The 17,740-nt window shown below is 44.7% G+C and overlaps 1 protein-coding gene across 1 annotated transcript in view; it reads left to right on the forward strand.

Annotated features, from left to right (window-relative positions):
- The window catches only part of LOC135207280 (protein Red-like), a 137,891-nt gene that overhangs the window by 18,128 nt on the left and 102,023 nt on the right, over nt 1-17,740 (forward strand). The window contains exon 2 of the mRNA XM_064238948.1: nt 12,378-12,438. Coding sequence (XP_064095018.1) covers nt 12,378-12,438 — 61 coding nt within the window. The remainder of the gene's footprint in view (nt 1-12,377; nt 12,439-17,740) is intronic.

Here is a 17,740-nt window from a genome sequence, read left to right on the forward strand (position 1 = left end):
ATTCCTCTCGTTTCACCTCCCTCGCTCTCACCTGTGCCAATTCCATTCCAGGCATACTCTCCGGGCTCAGACAAATTTCTGGCGCTAGCCGCAGAAGTGGAAGCGCTTGTTCTCAAAGAAGCGATAGAACAGATAGAAGGGGATTTTCCTCCAGGCTTTTACAATCGCCTTTTCGTAGTTCCCAAGTCATCAGGGGGCTGGAGGCCGGTTTTGGATGTGAGCGCCTGAACTGCATGTCCAGAAAACAAAATTTCATATGGAGACCACTCGTCGGTTCTGGAGTCCATCATGACAGGGGGATTGGATGGTCTCTCTGGACATGCAAGACGCTTATTTTCACATATTCCGATACATCGCGAATCTCGGAAGTACCTGAGGTTCATGTTCGAAGGCAAGGTGTTTCAGTTTCGGGCGCTTTGCTTCGGACTAGCGACCGCTCCTCAAGTTTTCACCAGGGTTCTATCCCCGATAGGAAGCTGGCTGCACATATTTAGGAGTAAGAATCTCCCTCTATCTGGACGATTGGGCTTCTCCGGTCGGAATCAGAGAGTCGGTGCATGAAGGACCTTGGAACAACTCTGGATCTTGCCAGAAAGTTAGGAATTCTGGTCAACAAACAGAAGTCCCAGTTGGTTCCATCTCAGAGCATCCTTTATTTGGGGATGATTCTGAATGCTCAAGTTTTTCGAGCTTTTCTGTCCCCGAAGAGGGTTCAAGGCTGTCTGGAGACAGTTCAGGAGTTCTTGGACAAAAAGGTAAGTTCTGCCAATCAGTGGATGAGGCTCCTGGGCAAATTGACGTCAGTGGAGAAATTTGTGACGTTGGGAAGACTGCACATGAGACCTCTGCAGTTTTCCTGAGAGCCTCTTGGTGCAGGAAGACACAACCAGATTCGATTACCTTTCCTGTCACAGATCAAATAAAAGAGGACCTAAGGTGGTGGCTCTCTCGAGCAAGGTTGTGGAAGAAGGGTTAGATTTACGACCCATCCTCCCGAACCTACAGTTCTTTTCTGACGCATCGGACACAGGTTGGTGGGGAGCCCTACTGGGAAATCAACGGACTTCAGGAGCTTGGTCGGAGAAGGAGAAGAAGTTCCACATAAATGTAAAGGAACTGTTAGCAATTTTCTTGGGGTCTCAGACAGTTTCGGAGTTTAGTAGAAGGTCGAGTAGTGGCAGTGCATTCCGACAACTCCACGGCTCTCTCGTACGTGCGGAAACAAGGGGGGACTCAGTCTTTCTCTCTGTACGAAGTAGCCAAGGATCTCTCCTGTGGTCAAACGAAGCGAAGTTCAGCTAGTCCCGAGATTTGTTATTTTCCGGGAAAGATGAACGTGTTCTGGCGACGAGTTAAGTCGTCAACAGCAAGTGTTACCTCTGGAGTGGACTTTGGACAACAAGATTTGTCAGAAACTTTGGCGCCTTTGGGGACGACCGTCAATAGACCTGTTCGCGACATCAAGGAACAACCGTCTTCCTCTCTTTGTTCTCCAGTCCCAGAATCCTCTAGCTTGGTCGGTGGACGCAATGCTGTTGGATTGGTCGGTCTGGAAGCTTATCATTCCCTCCGTTCGGTCTAATAAGAGAGGTGCTGAACAAGTTCATGTCGCACAGCAATGTAACACTAACGTTAATCGCTCCCTTTTGGCCCAGGAAGGAAAGAGTTGTTCCCGGACCTTCTCCAGTTGTTAGTAGACTTCCCCAGGCTTCTTCCTCCAGAGAAGTGGCTTCTCAACAACCGCACTTCAAGAGGTTTCCACCAAAACTTGTCCGCTCTAGCTCTGACAGGGTTCAGACTGTCCGGAATCTTGTCAGAGCGAAAGGATTTTCAAGAAGAGCTGCAGAAGCTATCGCTCGTGGTAGGAGAGAGTCTTCTAACAAACTCTATCAAGGGAAGTGGAGAATCTTCAGAGAGTGGTGTAGAAGTGCTAAAGTCTCTACTTCTGCGACCTCTTTAACAGAAATAGCAGATTTTCTCTATTTCTTTAGGAACTCTAAGAAACTGGCTCCTTCGACGATCAGAGGATATAGAAGCCATGCTCTCTTCGGTTTTTCGACATCGAGGTTTGGATATTTCCTCCAATTCAGATCTGTCGGACCTCATTAGGTCTTTCGAAACCACTAAGCTCCCGCAAGATACAGTGACTTGGAACTTAGATGTGGTGCTTAAGTTCCTCATGGGGCCACCGTTTGAGCCTTTGAAGTCGGCTTCACTCAGGAACTTGACTAAGAAGGCACTTTTTCTTATTGCACTAGCTTCTGCTAAGCGTGTCAGCGAATTGCACGCTATAGACAAAAGAGTCGGTTTCTCAAGGCAATGCTGTATTTTCGGTATCTTTGACCTTTCTAGCCAAAAATGAGAATCCTTATAATCCTTGGCCGAGGAGTTTTGTGGTAAGGAACTTATCTTGATTTGGTTGGACATGAGGAGGAAGAAAGGCTCTTATGTCCAGTCAGGGCTATTAAGCAGTATCTGTTTGCCACTTAGGGGGTATTAGAGGACAATCTTCTAAGCTCTGGACCTCGGTTCAAAATCCCTCTCGTCCTCTTTCTAAGAATGCTATATCGTTCTTTATTAGAGAGCTTATCAGGGAAGCTCACTCGCAGTCCGAGAACGACAATCTTTCCGTTCTGAGAGTTAAAGCTCACGAGGTTAGAGCAGTGGCAACTTTTTTAGCATTCAGAAAGAATTTATCTTTAGCTTCGATTCTTCAGAGCACGTTTCTGGAGATCGAATTTGGTTTTTGCGATTCATTATCTCAAAGAGATAGAAACGGTTTTCGAGAATTGTAAACGTTAGGTCCGGTGGCGGTTTCTGGCATGGTGGTTGGGAGAAACGGCACAGGGGTCGTCACCTCTATGCTAACTTTTCACCTTGAATAGGTTTGTCGCAGTTCAAGGGGAAGCTGGGGGTACTGAGTAACCTGGGATACTCACCAGTCTGTTAGGTCAGATTTTACAATGGTTGGGTATATATGTTTTTAAATCTGGTGTTGGTGACCAAATGTTTTGTATGATTGAATTTCTGGTCTTAGCCCAGGGCAAGGGCAATCTTTGTTGTTACTATCCTCCGTCAGTGCCATTGACTCGCTTGAAACTACGGAAGGATTCCACTCCTGTAGAGGCTAACTTTGGTCAAATTCCAATTCCTCTACAATAGTAAGAAGAGCACCGACCAGAGGCAGTAACAGTCTGCTGTAGCTCTCTTACAAGGTAAGGTACAACAGACACCTTGAGTGTTTACTGGTATTGCAATAAATGTAACCATTTAAAAATACTAGTGGTCCACTGAATCCCACCTTCCCATAAATGTGTAATCAGCTCTATAATTGTTCGGTAAGACACTACAATAAAAATGAAATTTTCATTATTAAAATGAAGTTTTATTGTATACTTACCGAACAATTATGATTATACCCACCCTCCTCCCCTTAGGTGGACGGACGGGCAGAAAGAATTGGATTCACCTGGGCAGTTGTACCTGGTTCTCCCGCGAGTGGAGGGAGATGACGTCATCACCACCAGTGTTGGCGACGCCGACGCGCTAAATTTGAATTTAGTATCCTGCCGCTCGTGGAAATCACGGCTCTATAATTGTTCGGTAAGTATACAATAAAACTTCATTTTCATACATTCAACTTACCTGTCAGATATATACATAGCTATAGACTCCGTCGTTCCCGACAGAATTTCAAATTTCGCGGCACTCGCTACAGGTAGGTCAGGTGATCTACCGCCCTGCTCTGGTGGCAGGGCTAGGAACTATTCCCGTTTTCTAATCATAATCTCTCTGTCGCCGGCTGTATCAACATTGTTGTTACTTTCCTCCTGACTAGAATTCGTTTTTCGCAAAGCTTTTGATCATCTCTCGCTGATATTTGGTGACGTACTTGGATCGTTGTGGCATTCGCTATCGTGGACTGTTTTTTGGACTTGGTTTTTGGAATTTGTGAATATGTCTGATTCTAGTGTTAGTTTCAGAGTGTGTGTGAATGAGGGCTGTAAGGTGAGGATTCCGAAAGCTTCGGTAGATCCTCACACTAGTTGTAGGGGGTGTAGAATGGTTGAATGTTCGATGAGAATACGTGTAATGAGTGTGAGAATCTGAGTACACAAGAGTGGAAGAAAATTCTAACTTCTTACTTGAAGAAGTTAGAGAGAGATAGAGAGAGGAAGGCGGCTTATAAAACCCGCAGAAATGTCTGCCTCTCATGATTTACTGTCTAGCTCTGTAGCTTCTTCCTATGATGATAATGACCATTCTGTTTCAGCCCGTTCACAAATTGCTAATCCCTCTAGTTCTGCTTCGGAAATAGCAGAACTTAGAGCTTCCCTTCAGAAAATGCAGGAAAAAAGTCGCAGCATTGGAAGGTAAGGAAAGTGAATGTGGCAGTGATATTAGTGTCCCCAGTGTAGTGGAGGGGGCGTCTGGTCGTCTCTGCGACGCTCCCAGGCCTAGACCTCTTCCAAGCTCCCTGGCCCGGAGGAGAAGGAAAGTCGAAAGCCGTACGGGGGTTGTGGAGAATCCCCAACGATCAGGCGTCCCTTCGGCAGAATCGATCGTATCGACTGCCAAGGACCGCTATAGGAAAAGCGTCCTTCGAGAGTGCTTTTCGTCGTCGAGTTCGCCTTCTCCGAGAAGAGGATGGAAGGAGTCGAATCTTTCCCGTCCTTTGAAGAGGAGTATGAAAGAGCATGAGCTCAATTCGAGTCCCGAGCGCTTCTCAGAAGGAGGAGCGCCTTCGGTAATAAAGAGGGCGAGAATACAGTCAGACTCTGGGTCTGGAAGAGATCCTAGAGCGCCTTCCAGATCTCCCTTCTCCTAATTGCGGAAGATTCCTCAACCAAGAAAATTTTGAAGAAAATATGCAAGAGCAATTAGCCTTGTTAGTAGGAACTCGTTATAAGGAGCCTACTCGTAAGAAGGATGATAGGCTTCCTATTAAAAGATCTAAATACCTATCTCCTGCCAGGCGCGACGCATCCTTCAGGGGAGTTGTCGCACAGGCGGCCATCTCTGGGGGGGCGTGCGCTAGACGGAGAGAGGTAAGAAAGGAAGCTACTCCTGTCAAGAGTAGGGCGCCAACCAGAAGCCAGACTCCGAGTAGGCGCAACGAGCCAGTCAAAGATTCAAGATTTTCAATCAAGCGCCAAGAGTTTAGCTGAAGAGGAAGATCCTGTTAGGAGTAGAGCACTTGTGAGACGGAAAGCGCCTACTAAACATCAGACGCATGCTAAGGATCAGGAGTATTCGGAACGACGTGCTCCTACAAGACACCAGGAGTCGTCGGGCCTAGATACTCCTCCCAGGCGCCAGGAGTATTCTGAACTAAATACTCCTCCCAGGCGCCAGGAGTATTCGGAAGCTTATACTCCTCACAGGCGCCAGGAGTACTCTGCACTTAATACTCCTCCCAGGCGCCAGGAGTATTCCGAAGCTTATACTCCTCCCAGGCGCCAGGAGTATTCGGAACTTAATACTCCTACACACCGCCAGGAGTATTCTGAACAAAATGCGCCTACTAAAAGCCAGGAGTATTCGAGGCGCTCTGCGCCTGCCAGGCGCCAGGAGTATTCCAGGCGCGTTACTCCTCCCAGGCGCCAGGAGTATTCCGAAGCTTATACTCCTCTCAGGCGCCAGGAGTATTCGGAACTTAATACTCCTACCTACGCGCCAGGAGTATTCTGAACAAAATGCGCCTAATAAAAGCCAGGAGTATTCGAGGCGCTCTGGCGCCTGCCAGCGCCAGGAGTATTCGGAACTTAATACTCCTACAACGCGCCAGGAGTATTCTAAACAAAATGCGCCTACTGAAAGCCAGGAGTATTCGAGGCGCTTTGCGCCTGCCAGGCGCCAGGAGTATTCCAAGCACGTTACTCCTCCCAGGCGAGATACTCCTGCTGTACACCAGGCGCATTCCTCGTATGAAGAGCCTGACACTCGTAAGAGAGTAAGAGAAGAGTCAGTAGAAAGAAGAGAGCCTTCTCCTTCCGAGCCTATCAACCCAGAAGATGCCTCGGAGGACGAAATGAAGGAAGGATCTTCTAATTATAAAGTTCTTTCGTCCCTTCTGTTGGAGGAATATGGAGACTCTTTGACGCCAGCTGCTCCCCCTTCGCCACGCTCGCAGTTTTCGAGCACGAAAACACTCAAGTCTTCCTCTTTCCTTAAAATGAAGCCTGCCATTTCTATGAGGAGAGCTCTACAATCTCTTGACTCCTGGTTCAAGAAGAAGAAGGAGTTAGGAAGGACGGTCTTTTGTATGCCTCCCGCTAACTTACAGGGAGGAGAGGAATTTGGTACGAAACGGGAGAGGATATGGGATTATCTCTGTCCGTTTCAGCTGAGTCAGACTTCTCGAGTTTGGTGGATTCGTCGAGAAGGCACGCCTTGAATGCAGCGAAGGTTACATGGGGGCTTTCGGAAACGGACCACCTCATCAAGGGACTTTTTCACACTTTAGAAGTTTTTAACTTCTTAGATTGGTCCCTTGGGGTTCTGGCCAAGAAATCTCAAGAAAATGAACAACTCGACCCAGAAACCCTGAATTGCATCCTCGCCTGCATTGATAAGGCTGTTCAGGATGGATCGGCTGAGGTATGCTCTCTATATGGTGCAGGAGTTTTAAAGAAAAGGGCGGTGCACAGTGCTTTCCTCACGAAGGCCGTCTCTCATTCGCAGAGAGCCGCCTTATTGTTTGCGCCTCTCTCTGAACACCTTTTTCCCTCGCAGTTGGTGAAGGACATCGCGCATTCTCTGACAGAAAAGGCCACCCAGGATCTCCTTAGACAATCCTCAAGGAAGAATAGGCCGGTGGCTAGTGAGGAAAGAAAGTGGCTCGCCCAGCTCAGAAAACAGCCCTTTCGAGGAGGTCTTCCAACTAGACCGATCGCCAGAAGGAAGTCAACCGATAAAAGGGGCAGGTCTTCCTCCGTCCCTTTAAGGAAAGGGAAGTGAGAATTCTGTCCTCCAGACACCCGTAGGAGCCAGGCTACATTATTTTGCGAAAGCCTGGGAAGACATAGGAGCCAACACTTGGACGATGTCGATTATCAAGAAGGGGTATCGCATCCCATTCAAGGACATTCCTCCCTTGACAACATCTCCGAGGGAATTGTCCGCCAGATACAGGGACCCTATTCTGAGGGACACTCTTCGTCAAATGGTGGAACAGATGTGGGACAAAAGGGCAATAGAACTTGTGCTGGATTGCAACTCCCCGGGGTTTTACAATCGCTTGTTTTCTTGTAACAAAGCCTCGGGGGGATGGAGACCGGTACTGGACGTAAGTGCGCTGAACAAATTTGTCGAACAACAGAAGTTCAACATGGAAACGTCTGCCTCAGTCCTTGCAGCACTACGACAAGGGGATTGGATGGTGTCCCTAGACCTTCAGGACGCATACTTCCACATCCCGATCCACCATTCGTCGAGGAAGTACCTTCGATTTATGTTCGAAGGAGGAGAAATTATCAGTTCAGGGCCCTGTGTTTCGGCCTGTCCACGGCTCCTCAAGTCTTCACAAGACGTGATGAAAAATGTAGCAAGACACCTACATTTGAAAGGGATAAATGTCCTCCATGTACCTGGACGACTGGCTCATCAGAGCCAGGTCTCAAAGCAGTGTTTGGAGGACCTGTTTAATAACAACTGGAATTGACAAAGTCCTTTGGGATTGATCGTGAACCTCGAGAAGTCTCAGATGATCCCCAGCCAGAACGTGGTTTATCTGGGGATTCAGATGGATTCTCGGGGTTTTCGAGCTTTTCCATCTCAAGAGAGATTAAAGAAAGGCTGTGCCACAGTATCGAACTTTCTAGGGAAAGAGCGCACTTCGGCGAGGGAATGGCTGAGCCTTCTGGGAACCCTTTCCTCGCTCGAACAGTTCTTTCTCCTAGGAAGATTACATCTTCGACCGCTTCAGTTCTTCTAAGAAGAAGTTGGAGTTGGAAGACAGGTCAGCTCTCGACACGTTTCCAATATCGGAAGAAATAAAACTCATTTGAAGTGGTGGTTGGTTCCATTAAAGGAAAACAAGGAGTGTCCCTGCAAGTACGGAACCCAAGCCTGACATTGTTTTCAGACGCCGCTGGAGGCGGGCTGGGGTGCAACATTGGGACCCAGAGAAGTGTCAGGCACCTGGTCGCAGAACAGGTGTCATTGCACATAAATTGCAAAGAGCTCTTAGCAATTCACCTGGCGCTAAAGAGCTTTCGAACACTTAGTCAGAGGCAAAGTCGTGCAGATAAATTCAGACAATAGACAGCTCTGGCGTATGTCAAGAAGCAAGGAGGGACGCACTCTTTTGCTCTGTACGAGCTGGCACGGGATCTACTGATTTGGGCGAATAACCAAAGGAAGGTAATTCTTCTAACAAGGTTTTGTCCAAGGGGAAGAGGAATGTGAGAGCGGACAAGATTGAGCCAGGAGATTCCAGGTCCTTCCCACAGAATGGACACTCCACTCAGAAGTCTGTTCAGAGCATTTGGCTCCTTTGGGGGAAGCCTCAAATAGATCTTTTCGCCACATTCCTCTCCAAAGGATAGATACATTTTGTGCCCTGGTGGAGGATCCCCGGGCTTATGCAACAGAACGCCTTGGCTCCTGGACTGGTCAGGAATAGACGTTTACGCTTTCCCCCGTTCAAGATACTGGGGAAGTAGTCAGAAAATTCGTGGCATCCGAAGGAACCAAGATGACTCTGATCGCTCCGTATTGGCCAGCTCAAATTTGGTTCACAGAGGTGATGGAATGGACAGTGGACTTCCCCAGATCTCTTCAAACAGAATAGATCTGCTCAAACAACCCCACTTCGAGAGGTACCATCAAAATCTACCCGCTCTTGCTCTGACTGCCTTTCGACTATCGAAAGACTTGTCAGAGCGAGAGGGTTTCTCGCCAGGACAGCAAACGCAATTGCTAGAGCCCGCAGATCATCTACTAGGCGAGTGTACCAATCGAAGTGGGAAGTTTTCAGAAAACTGGTGTAGGTCGAAGAAGCTGTCCTCTTCCAGTACCTCTGTGACCGAAATTGCAGATTTCCTTCTGTTTCTTAGACAAAAAGTCGCATCTCTCGGTACCAACTATTAAGGGGTACAGGAGTATGCTCTCAGCAGTCTTTAGAAACAGAGGATTAGATCTAACGAATGACAAGGATTTGCACGACCATCATTCGTTCATTCGAAACATCTAAATCACTTGAACCTAAGGTTCCAAGCTGAACTTAGATGTGGTTCTTAAATTTCTTTCATCAGATGAATTCGAACCACTTCACACTGCTTCGTTCCGTAATATCACTAGAAAGTGTTTGTTTCTGATGTCTCTTGCAACGGCAAAAAGAATCAGTGAGTTGTTTCACGCCCTTGAATCAAGAGTTTGGCTTCAAAGGAGACTCCGCAATTTGTTCATTTCCAAGTCCCCTTTTTTCTGGCCAAAAATGAAAACCCTTCGAATCCCTGGCCCAGGAGCTTCGAAGTGAAAGGACTTTCTAGTTTGGTGGGCAGAGAGGCAGAAAGATCCCTCCTTTGCCCAGTTAGAGCTCTAAAATTTTATCTGGACAGGAAGAAGCAGTTGGGGGGTTGGCGCAGAAAGGTCTTTGGTGCTCAGTGAAAGACCCCAAGAGAGCAATGTCCAAGAACGCATTAGCCTTCTTTTCTTTTTGTTAGAAGTGTCACGGAAGCTCATAAGAAGTGTCCAGATGATTCTTTTAATCTTCTAAGAGTGGGAGCCCACGAAGTCAGAAGCAATCGCACTTCGGTGGCGTTCCAAGAAATATGTCACTAAAGAACATTTTGGACACAACTTATTGAGATGCAACTCTGTGTTTGCATCCCATTATTTAAAAGACGTGCGAGTTACGTATGATAAATGTTTTTCGTTAGGTCCGGTTTGTGTCAGCACAGACGGTTCTGGGTAAAGGAGAAAGCACCAATCCTTAAAATTATGTACGTAACCCTCTTGTCGGATGTGTTCTCGGGTTTTCGGTGTATGGGAGTGTCAGTAGTCGCACAGGCGGCCTTCACTTCTCTTCATTTGAAAATCGAGTGACATCTGACTATTAGAGGGGTACAAAAATTTTGTTATTTTTGTATGTATGAGTTTCGAGTTTGTGGTTGTTTGCAAAGAGTTTGGGGATAACTCTAGGCAATCTTAGAACTAACACGGGTTAGGATCGGGTGATCGGATTGGTTGTGTGCTCCTTAAATTAGTGCGTGTTGTCTATAAGCGGATGTGCTCCCATTGACAAACGCCAGTTAGGATTCTGTCGAGTAAGTGGAAGAGACCCATCGACAGATCCACAAGAACTCTTGGCCACAGATCACTATCTCGCTAAGGCTCTTGAGATGAAGCAGACTCCTGGGCAGTAGCCACGAAGTCTTCCATCTAAAAAAAGGTAGGAACTAAGGTTTATTAATACCTACAACATATGTTGTTTACCTGTCTAGTCAGTTAGTTAGCTGTCTCTTGCCCTCCACCAAAGGGTGTCAATCAGCTATGTATATATCTGACAGGTAAGTTGCATGTATGAAAATGACATTGTTATGATACAATAAAGTTTCATACATACTTACCTGGGCAGAGATATACAATTGAAGAAACCCACCCAGCCTCCCCGCAGGAGACAGGTGGAAGAGAGATTATGATTAGAAAACGGGAATAGTTCCTAGCCCTGCCACCCAGAGCAGGGCGGTAGATCACCTGACTACCTGTAGCGAGTGCCGCGAAATTTTGAAATTCTGTCGGGAACGACGGAGTCTATAGCTATGTATATATCTTCAGGTAAGTATGTATGAAACTTTATTGTCTCATAACAATGTCATTTAATAATGAAAATTTCATTTTTGTCGCTTTTGTCACATTTAATTTTTTTATTTATATTTACCGCCGAGCATCAGTGTCCTCTTGTGTTGATAGTTATTTGCTAGAATGTAAACTAACTGCTGTAGTTAGTTGGAAAATAAACTTCATAAAAGAAGTGACATGTTGTTCTCTGATGCAGACTCAGAATAGAATTGATGAAAGTCAGTCAAATTTACAAAGAAATCATACTAAGACTTAATCGCGTATAAAGTTTAAGCAAATGCTGTACAAAAGTAAAGGTATTATTCAGAAGGCTTCATAATAAATGTATGTATAACAGTGCTGAAATCAGTGCAACCTGTTTCAGGTCATTTGTACTTTCTTTATTGGAACACTGTTCTCCAGTGTGGATGTCTGCTTCTACCAGAGATTTATCTCTTTTAGATAGAGTTGTTCATAGTGGTAGGTTTCTGTTTCCTAATAGTAGCAGTTATGACTTGAACCATCGACGGAGGGTCTCTTGTTTGTCACTTTTTCATAAGTTGCATTTCATCAGAGACCTTTCACATTCACATTCACTGAACAGCAGCATCAGTATGCAGTAAATGTGCCTTTTTGCCGAATTTCTCAGTTCCAGGGGTCCTTTATTCCTCACGCTGCTGGATTGTGGAACTTCAGCCTCCCAGAGGACATTGTGCAGTTGGAATTTCAGAAGTTCAAGTGAATGCAATGCATTACTACCTTAATATTATTCTTCTTGGATTGCAATAAATGTGATCTGTCTATTAATTTTTTAAAGAATATGTGTGATCTCTTATTTCTTTATTTCCTTTTACTTCCAAATGAACACGGTATTCTTTGGAAGCTTGAATTTCAAGTCAGTGGCCCCTTTGGGCTTGTTCCATGTTAAATAGGTTTCCTCTACTGAAAGATAATGTATGTAATAATAATAATACTCTAACCTTCCTCAACCCTTCTTAAAGTAACATCTTGTGCTGATTTCATAGCTAGGCAGAGTAAAGCCTCCCTTAATGTAACCTAGAGTACCATACTAATCATAGAGTAAATTGCAGAGATGCATCATAATTTATCCTTCTTTAATCCAACCTAGAGCGCAGGGTCTGCACCTGCCTCCCTCTCTTACAAACAACCTAGAGTGCCATAAAAGTTATCGAGTAAAATACAGGAGTGCTGGTTCTTACCTGGCTTGAAGCACCATAAGTCTTTAAAAGAAAATACAGAAATTTTTCTCAGCATCTATGCTGGTTCTTAACTGCTAAGGGAACTGCTAAGGGAGATATCCATAATTCTCCTATATGTTTCATGGATATAATCAAATTCAGTAGTATCAATCTCAAAACCCATTGCATTGAACAAGGATGTTGCAAGGCTTATTACAGGGATGCATTCTAATCTTCCCAACCTGACTGGAGTACCAGATAGAGATGGCGATGTAGTGTCAGTTGGGCTCCTGTGGGCACCAAAGGAGCTGGAGGACCTAGACTAACTTGGATGGGAACTATGAGAAGGGAGGCTGAAGATAAGTTGCTAAATAGATATTTCTTTTTTTCCAGGTGGCGATGAAGTATTTTCAAATCCTCTTGCACCGCCAGGGGAAACTGTTGTTGATGAAAGGTCAGTTATTAGAGTATTAGAATTTGGGTTACTGATTTTACACATATTTTAATGCATTTAGCATTCAATTACTCTACTTTAGTACAATTCTGATAATGTTGCATTTTGAAACAAAATGCTGTGCAGTTAGACTGAAGGAACATGAATAATATTGATTTTTTTTTATTATATACTGAGAGCAACTTAGGGGCCCAACTCCCACAATCCCCACCTACCAAGGGAATTTGCAATAATATCAAGGTTGTTTCTTGAACTTCAGTTTGTTGTTGCTTCAATAGGAAACATTTCATGATCATTTATTTGTATATGAGTTACTAAGTAATTACATAGGTGTAGTTTCTGCTTTTAACAGCAGCTTTAAATTTAAAATTTGCAGTAGCACTCTATTGTTTTTTGGTGCAGGTAAGTGCCCTTTCCACATCTGGGGAAGAACAGGTAAAACGTAGCTAATGAGCTCAGTTCGTTACTGCCGTTCAACGACTACGGTTGTTGAGGCAGCTTTGTTTACTGTTAGACTTGACAGCTCACCAGATACTACAGATATTCAGCTTTTGACTTATCATGTCTGACACTAGTGTGTCTAGTAGCTGTTATTGCAGCAAAGGCTATAATACCAGACTGGCGAAGAAAGTTGTGCTAAGGCGTAATCTCTCTCGGTCACTCAGCTTGGGGGCACAAGGAACTGCATACTAGGGAACTCCTATTGTTAAGACCTCAGGTTTGTTAGCCATGAAGAATATAAATTAATAAAAAATTTGTCGTTTTGTACATGCAACTTCCCCGGCAGATATATACTTAGCTTATGTCTCTGACGTCCGACAGAAATTCGAATTTCGCGGCACACGCTGCAGGTAGGTCAGGTGATCTACCCCCCTGCCGCTGGGTGGCAGGAATAGGAACCGTTCCCGTTCTAGAACCAGATTTTCTCTGTCGCGGTAGTGTCAACATATGTTGTTGCTACCTCCTGACTTGATTTTCGTTTTTCATCACCATCGATCTTCTGGGCTGTCTTTTGCAGGGAAGTACTGGGTCTTTGGTTCGGCATACGCTTTTATTAACTTTTTAATGAATTTGGCTTCGAAAATTTCGAAGAATATATGACGTGTAACTACCGAAATTTTCGGTAGACACTCACATAGTTTGCAAGAAAGGGAAATATTAATATTTATTCATTAATATGTGTAATAAGTGTTAGAATTGATTGAGGAAATATACTGACTTCCTACTTTAGGGAGTCAGTAAAGCATGTAACTAGATACGTTTCTTTTAAAAGTTTTTTAGAAACTCGTACTAACGAGCAATTAGAGTATTAACAGTACTAGTAGTGTTGCAGTCCTCATCACCTTCTTACTTCGCAGAAACTTCAAATTCATAATTGCAATTTGAAGACAAGGATTGTGGCTCAAAATGTGAGCTATTGAAAGGTAAGAAGTGATTACTAGTGTTCCCCATTGCAGTGGAGGGTGCGTCTGATCGGCTCTGTCTCGCTCCCAGGCCTAGACCTCTTTCAAGCTCCCAAGCCCAGGGGAGAAGGAATGTCGAAAGCCGGAAGGGGGTTTCAGAGAATACCCCACCGGTTCAGGCGTCCCCTCGGCATTGGTTTCTGTAGAGCGTCCCAGACTGCCAAGGATAGCCATTGAAAAGGCATCCTTAAAAAAGTGCGTCTCTTCATCTTACATCCGAAAAGACGAAGAATGTATATGTTCTGATGATCTAGCGCGTTCTCTGAAAACTAAGAGAACACTGAGCAAGAGCCAGCCAGGAAACTTAGGAAGCCGCGTTCCAGCAGCTAGCGTGACCGTTCCAACAGCCAGCAGCGAGCCGCGTTCCAAAAACAAAAGACTAGCGCGAGCCGCGTTCCTACAACCAAACGCGAGCCGCGTTCTAGCAACTGAGCGCGAGCCGCGTTCTAGGAAATTTTTCTTGGCGCAAGGCGCCTTCAAAGAGACGAAGCGCCAGCCTGGCACAAATTGCAACAGAAAAACAGACGGCTATGAGCAGGAGCCTTATAGTACAGTGGCAATCAGAACGATCCTTCCATTGAACGTTTCCGCGGGCAAGAGGCTCTTTCTAAAAGGGGTCTAGTAGGCGCTCGGAACTATCAGGGCGCACGGGACCTTCCACACAAGCGAACGTTCCAGGAGCGAGTCTCCTTTCTAGCGTGCGGAACATTCCAGGCGCGCGGAACTATCCAGGCGCTAGGCGCAAGGAGCCAGGCGCCAGAATATTCCAAATCTTCTTAAGAGAGAGAGGTCAGTCGCGAGGCTCCTCTTTGAGTAATGCGGACACACTCCTTCATTCATGCTCTTCCCTCGTTATGAAGAGGCAAGCGCTTTGGGAGTAGTTTTTTCTTATAAGAATCTCATCGACGTTTGGGTATGATGGCGGTATAGGAAATATCTACTTCCTTCCGTAAACCCTACAGACGAACAGGAATTCTGTCTCTTCTGCGATTTATGAGGAAATCACGAAGATTTAAAGAGTTCCTGATTAATTTCCTTCCTTAAGGAGATATATATACTCTTTCTATCATTCTATTAACGAAAAGAACGAAGACAGTAAAAATTTTTCCTTTATCTGCCTCGGCAGGGAAAGAAGGTAGTTGAGTATCTGCTGTTTTGAGAATACGATAACGGCAAATCACACATACCGTAGATACTTCTTTGTAGAGCAACTCATTATCAGTATCCTTCCAGGAATTTCCTAGGAAGGACTACGCTTAAAGGGATTGTTAAGACAACAACCTACTTAGTCTTCTAGATTTATCGAAGTCTTGTTTCGCTTAAATATGCATTATAAGAACTTCCTGAAGTTCGATAATTTTATAAGATTCCTTTATTTAATGACGTAAGCTGGCAACTCTCGGAAGAGTAAGGCCAGACGGCTAACGGAGACTGCTATCGCGCCTTAGAGACCAACGCAAGTAACATGTAGGTGTCGGTCATGAGTGGTTGGTTACATGTCCTCTCTCCTGCGGGATGGAATAACTAACCGTGTCTCTCCCCTACAATCGCGGTTTTTAGCCTCGGATTCGAGGGGATAGTTGAGGCAAACATAAATAAATATTGTCTGCCTTTTGCTAAGAAGCTTTCAATAAGAAAGATATTACAACCTTTCAATGCTGTTTACCGTAGTAACATTATTAAAGGATTCTAACGCAGCGGAACTCTATATTATATGATGCTCTCATGCTTACGAAAGCATGGCTTATAGAGTACATGCTTAGTGAGAAGTGAATGTAGTAGAAGAGAATTCACTTTAAGACTACGGTATGGTCAAGTCTTATGCGCATACCGAGGTTAACTACAGAATTCCTAGTATCCTTACAAAGTTTTCTAGATTAATGCTGTTTACCACAATGTGACCAGTATTATAAAGGAGTCTAATAGGCAGGCAGCACGAAATAATATAATTCTCTCATCCTTTCGATTTAAACGCACACACCTTTTTAGAATCGGATATTGCTCAAGAGAAGATGGGTGAGTCGGATGGGAAACATTCTCTTAGTGGCAGAAGTTGTTTCCCTGAATGGACTATACTACGTATATAAAAGTTTTTTCCTACTAAGAACGATTAACACGTGAAGGAGGTCGGGTACCATAAGGGCACAGATGTTCTGGCACATAACCTTAAAAGAACTAGAAGAAGCGCCAGCCTGGCGCAAAGCGTCAGAAGCGCCAGCCTGGCGCAAATTGCGCCAGAAGCGCCAGCCTGGCGCAATGCGCCAGAAGTACCATCCAAGATATCACTCGTTTTAAGCGAGTTATTTAACCTAGAGTCCAGTAGTGGTTGGTTTGGTGTTTGCTTCTCACCTCGGTGGTCGCGGGTTCGATTCTCGGCCATTCCATTGAGGAGTGAGAGATGTGGATTTCTGTGATAGAAGTTCACTCTCGACGTGGTTCGGAAGTCACGTAAAAACACCATACAAACAAACAAACAAACCAGTAGCCTCTCGGAGGCTCGGTAACGGCAAGATTCGTTCCTGATTTCGTTACCCATTTAATCGGAAAGGGGTCGCTTACAAGGAATGATGAAATGATTTTTTTTAATCACTTAGGCCAATTCCACGACTCTCTCATATCGCAAAGAGCATCGAGAATCTCTTTTTTCACCCCTGTTCGCGTTAACAAAAGAGAACCTATTTGGGAACAGACACGGAACGTAACGATCCTTAAAGGTTCGATGCAAGATTTTGCATGTCCGTGAGAACCTTCTCGATCGAAGATAATAACTGTTAACGTATGTCTAACATTTATTGAAAAGAGTTTTGAGAACCTGCGGAAAGTCTTCATAGATCTCTTCGCAAGGTAGAAGACGAACAGGCTTCCTATAGACTGCTTCCTTTCCTCGAACCAAGAGAGGTAGCAATATACGACATCTTTAATTTAAAGAAGGGGAATAAACTTTAGTCTTTTTTTCCCTAGTTAATATCTTAACAGATATTAAGATAAATGGGCGTCAAAGGAAGAGAGGATGAAATGCCTCATTTTGGCTTAGAGAGGTTGGATTCACAGAGTCACGTTCTTCTCACAGCATGTTTCGTAAGGCTTTTCCAAGAGTATCTGGATATTCTAATCAGAATCTATTATAAACTAGACCTGAAAAACCTCTCCACTCTGAGGTCTTTCCACGTGCAGACTGCCAGAAGTGGACATGAATGAGAGGATTTTCAAGGTAAATGACAATAGTCATGGCTATGACATAGAAATTGCTGCAGATCGTGCTAGATGGAATGAGGAAACTGTCTCTTCCGGATACCTATGTGAACCACATAGCGAGGTTTTTTTCTTCACTTTCAGAGGGAAGAATCACCTATGTATATATCTGCTATCAAAGAACGCAGTAAAAGGCTATACTCTGTCTCTACAGGGGAATTAGAGATAACAGAGGATTAAGATCTTCGGGATCTATACGATACCGCAATACGACAAGAGTAGGATATCATGTACTTCGAATGGAATTTTTTTTTTTTGTGGCCACAGATTCCGTGTTCCGACAAAATGGAACTGCTCCTCATCAAACTTCTTTGAGAAGTTTATGAAGGAATTCTTTGTTTCTCTTAGCCCTAAACGACTAAGAAGACAAGTGAATTTTTTGTGCATTGGAATCTCGCATCAGATTCAATGGAGACTCGGCAATGGGTTCTTGCCAGCATAGTATGTCTGGCAAAAGAACTAAATCCCTCTATTCCTGACGCAACGCTTTCAGATAGAAGTTTAGTTGCCCAGGCAGGGTACTTACATTTTTTCATCTACAGAAGAAGAGATGGTTTAAACGTTTGCCTACAGAGTCTTCGGGGTGC

The sequence above is a fragment of the Macrobrachium nipponense genome, chromosome 11 (genome assembly GCF_015104395.2).
Source record: "Macrobrachium nipponense isolate FS-2020 chromosome 11, ASM1510439v2, whole genome shotgun sequence".
Classification (NCBI taxonomy): domain Eukaryota; kingdom Metazoa; phylum Arthropoda; class Malacostraca; order Decapoda; family Palaemonidae; genus Macrobrachium; species Macrobrachium nipponense.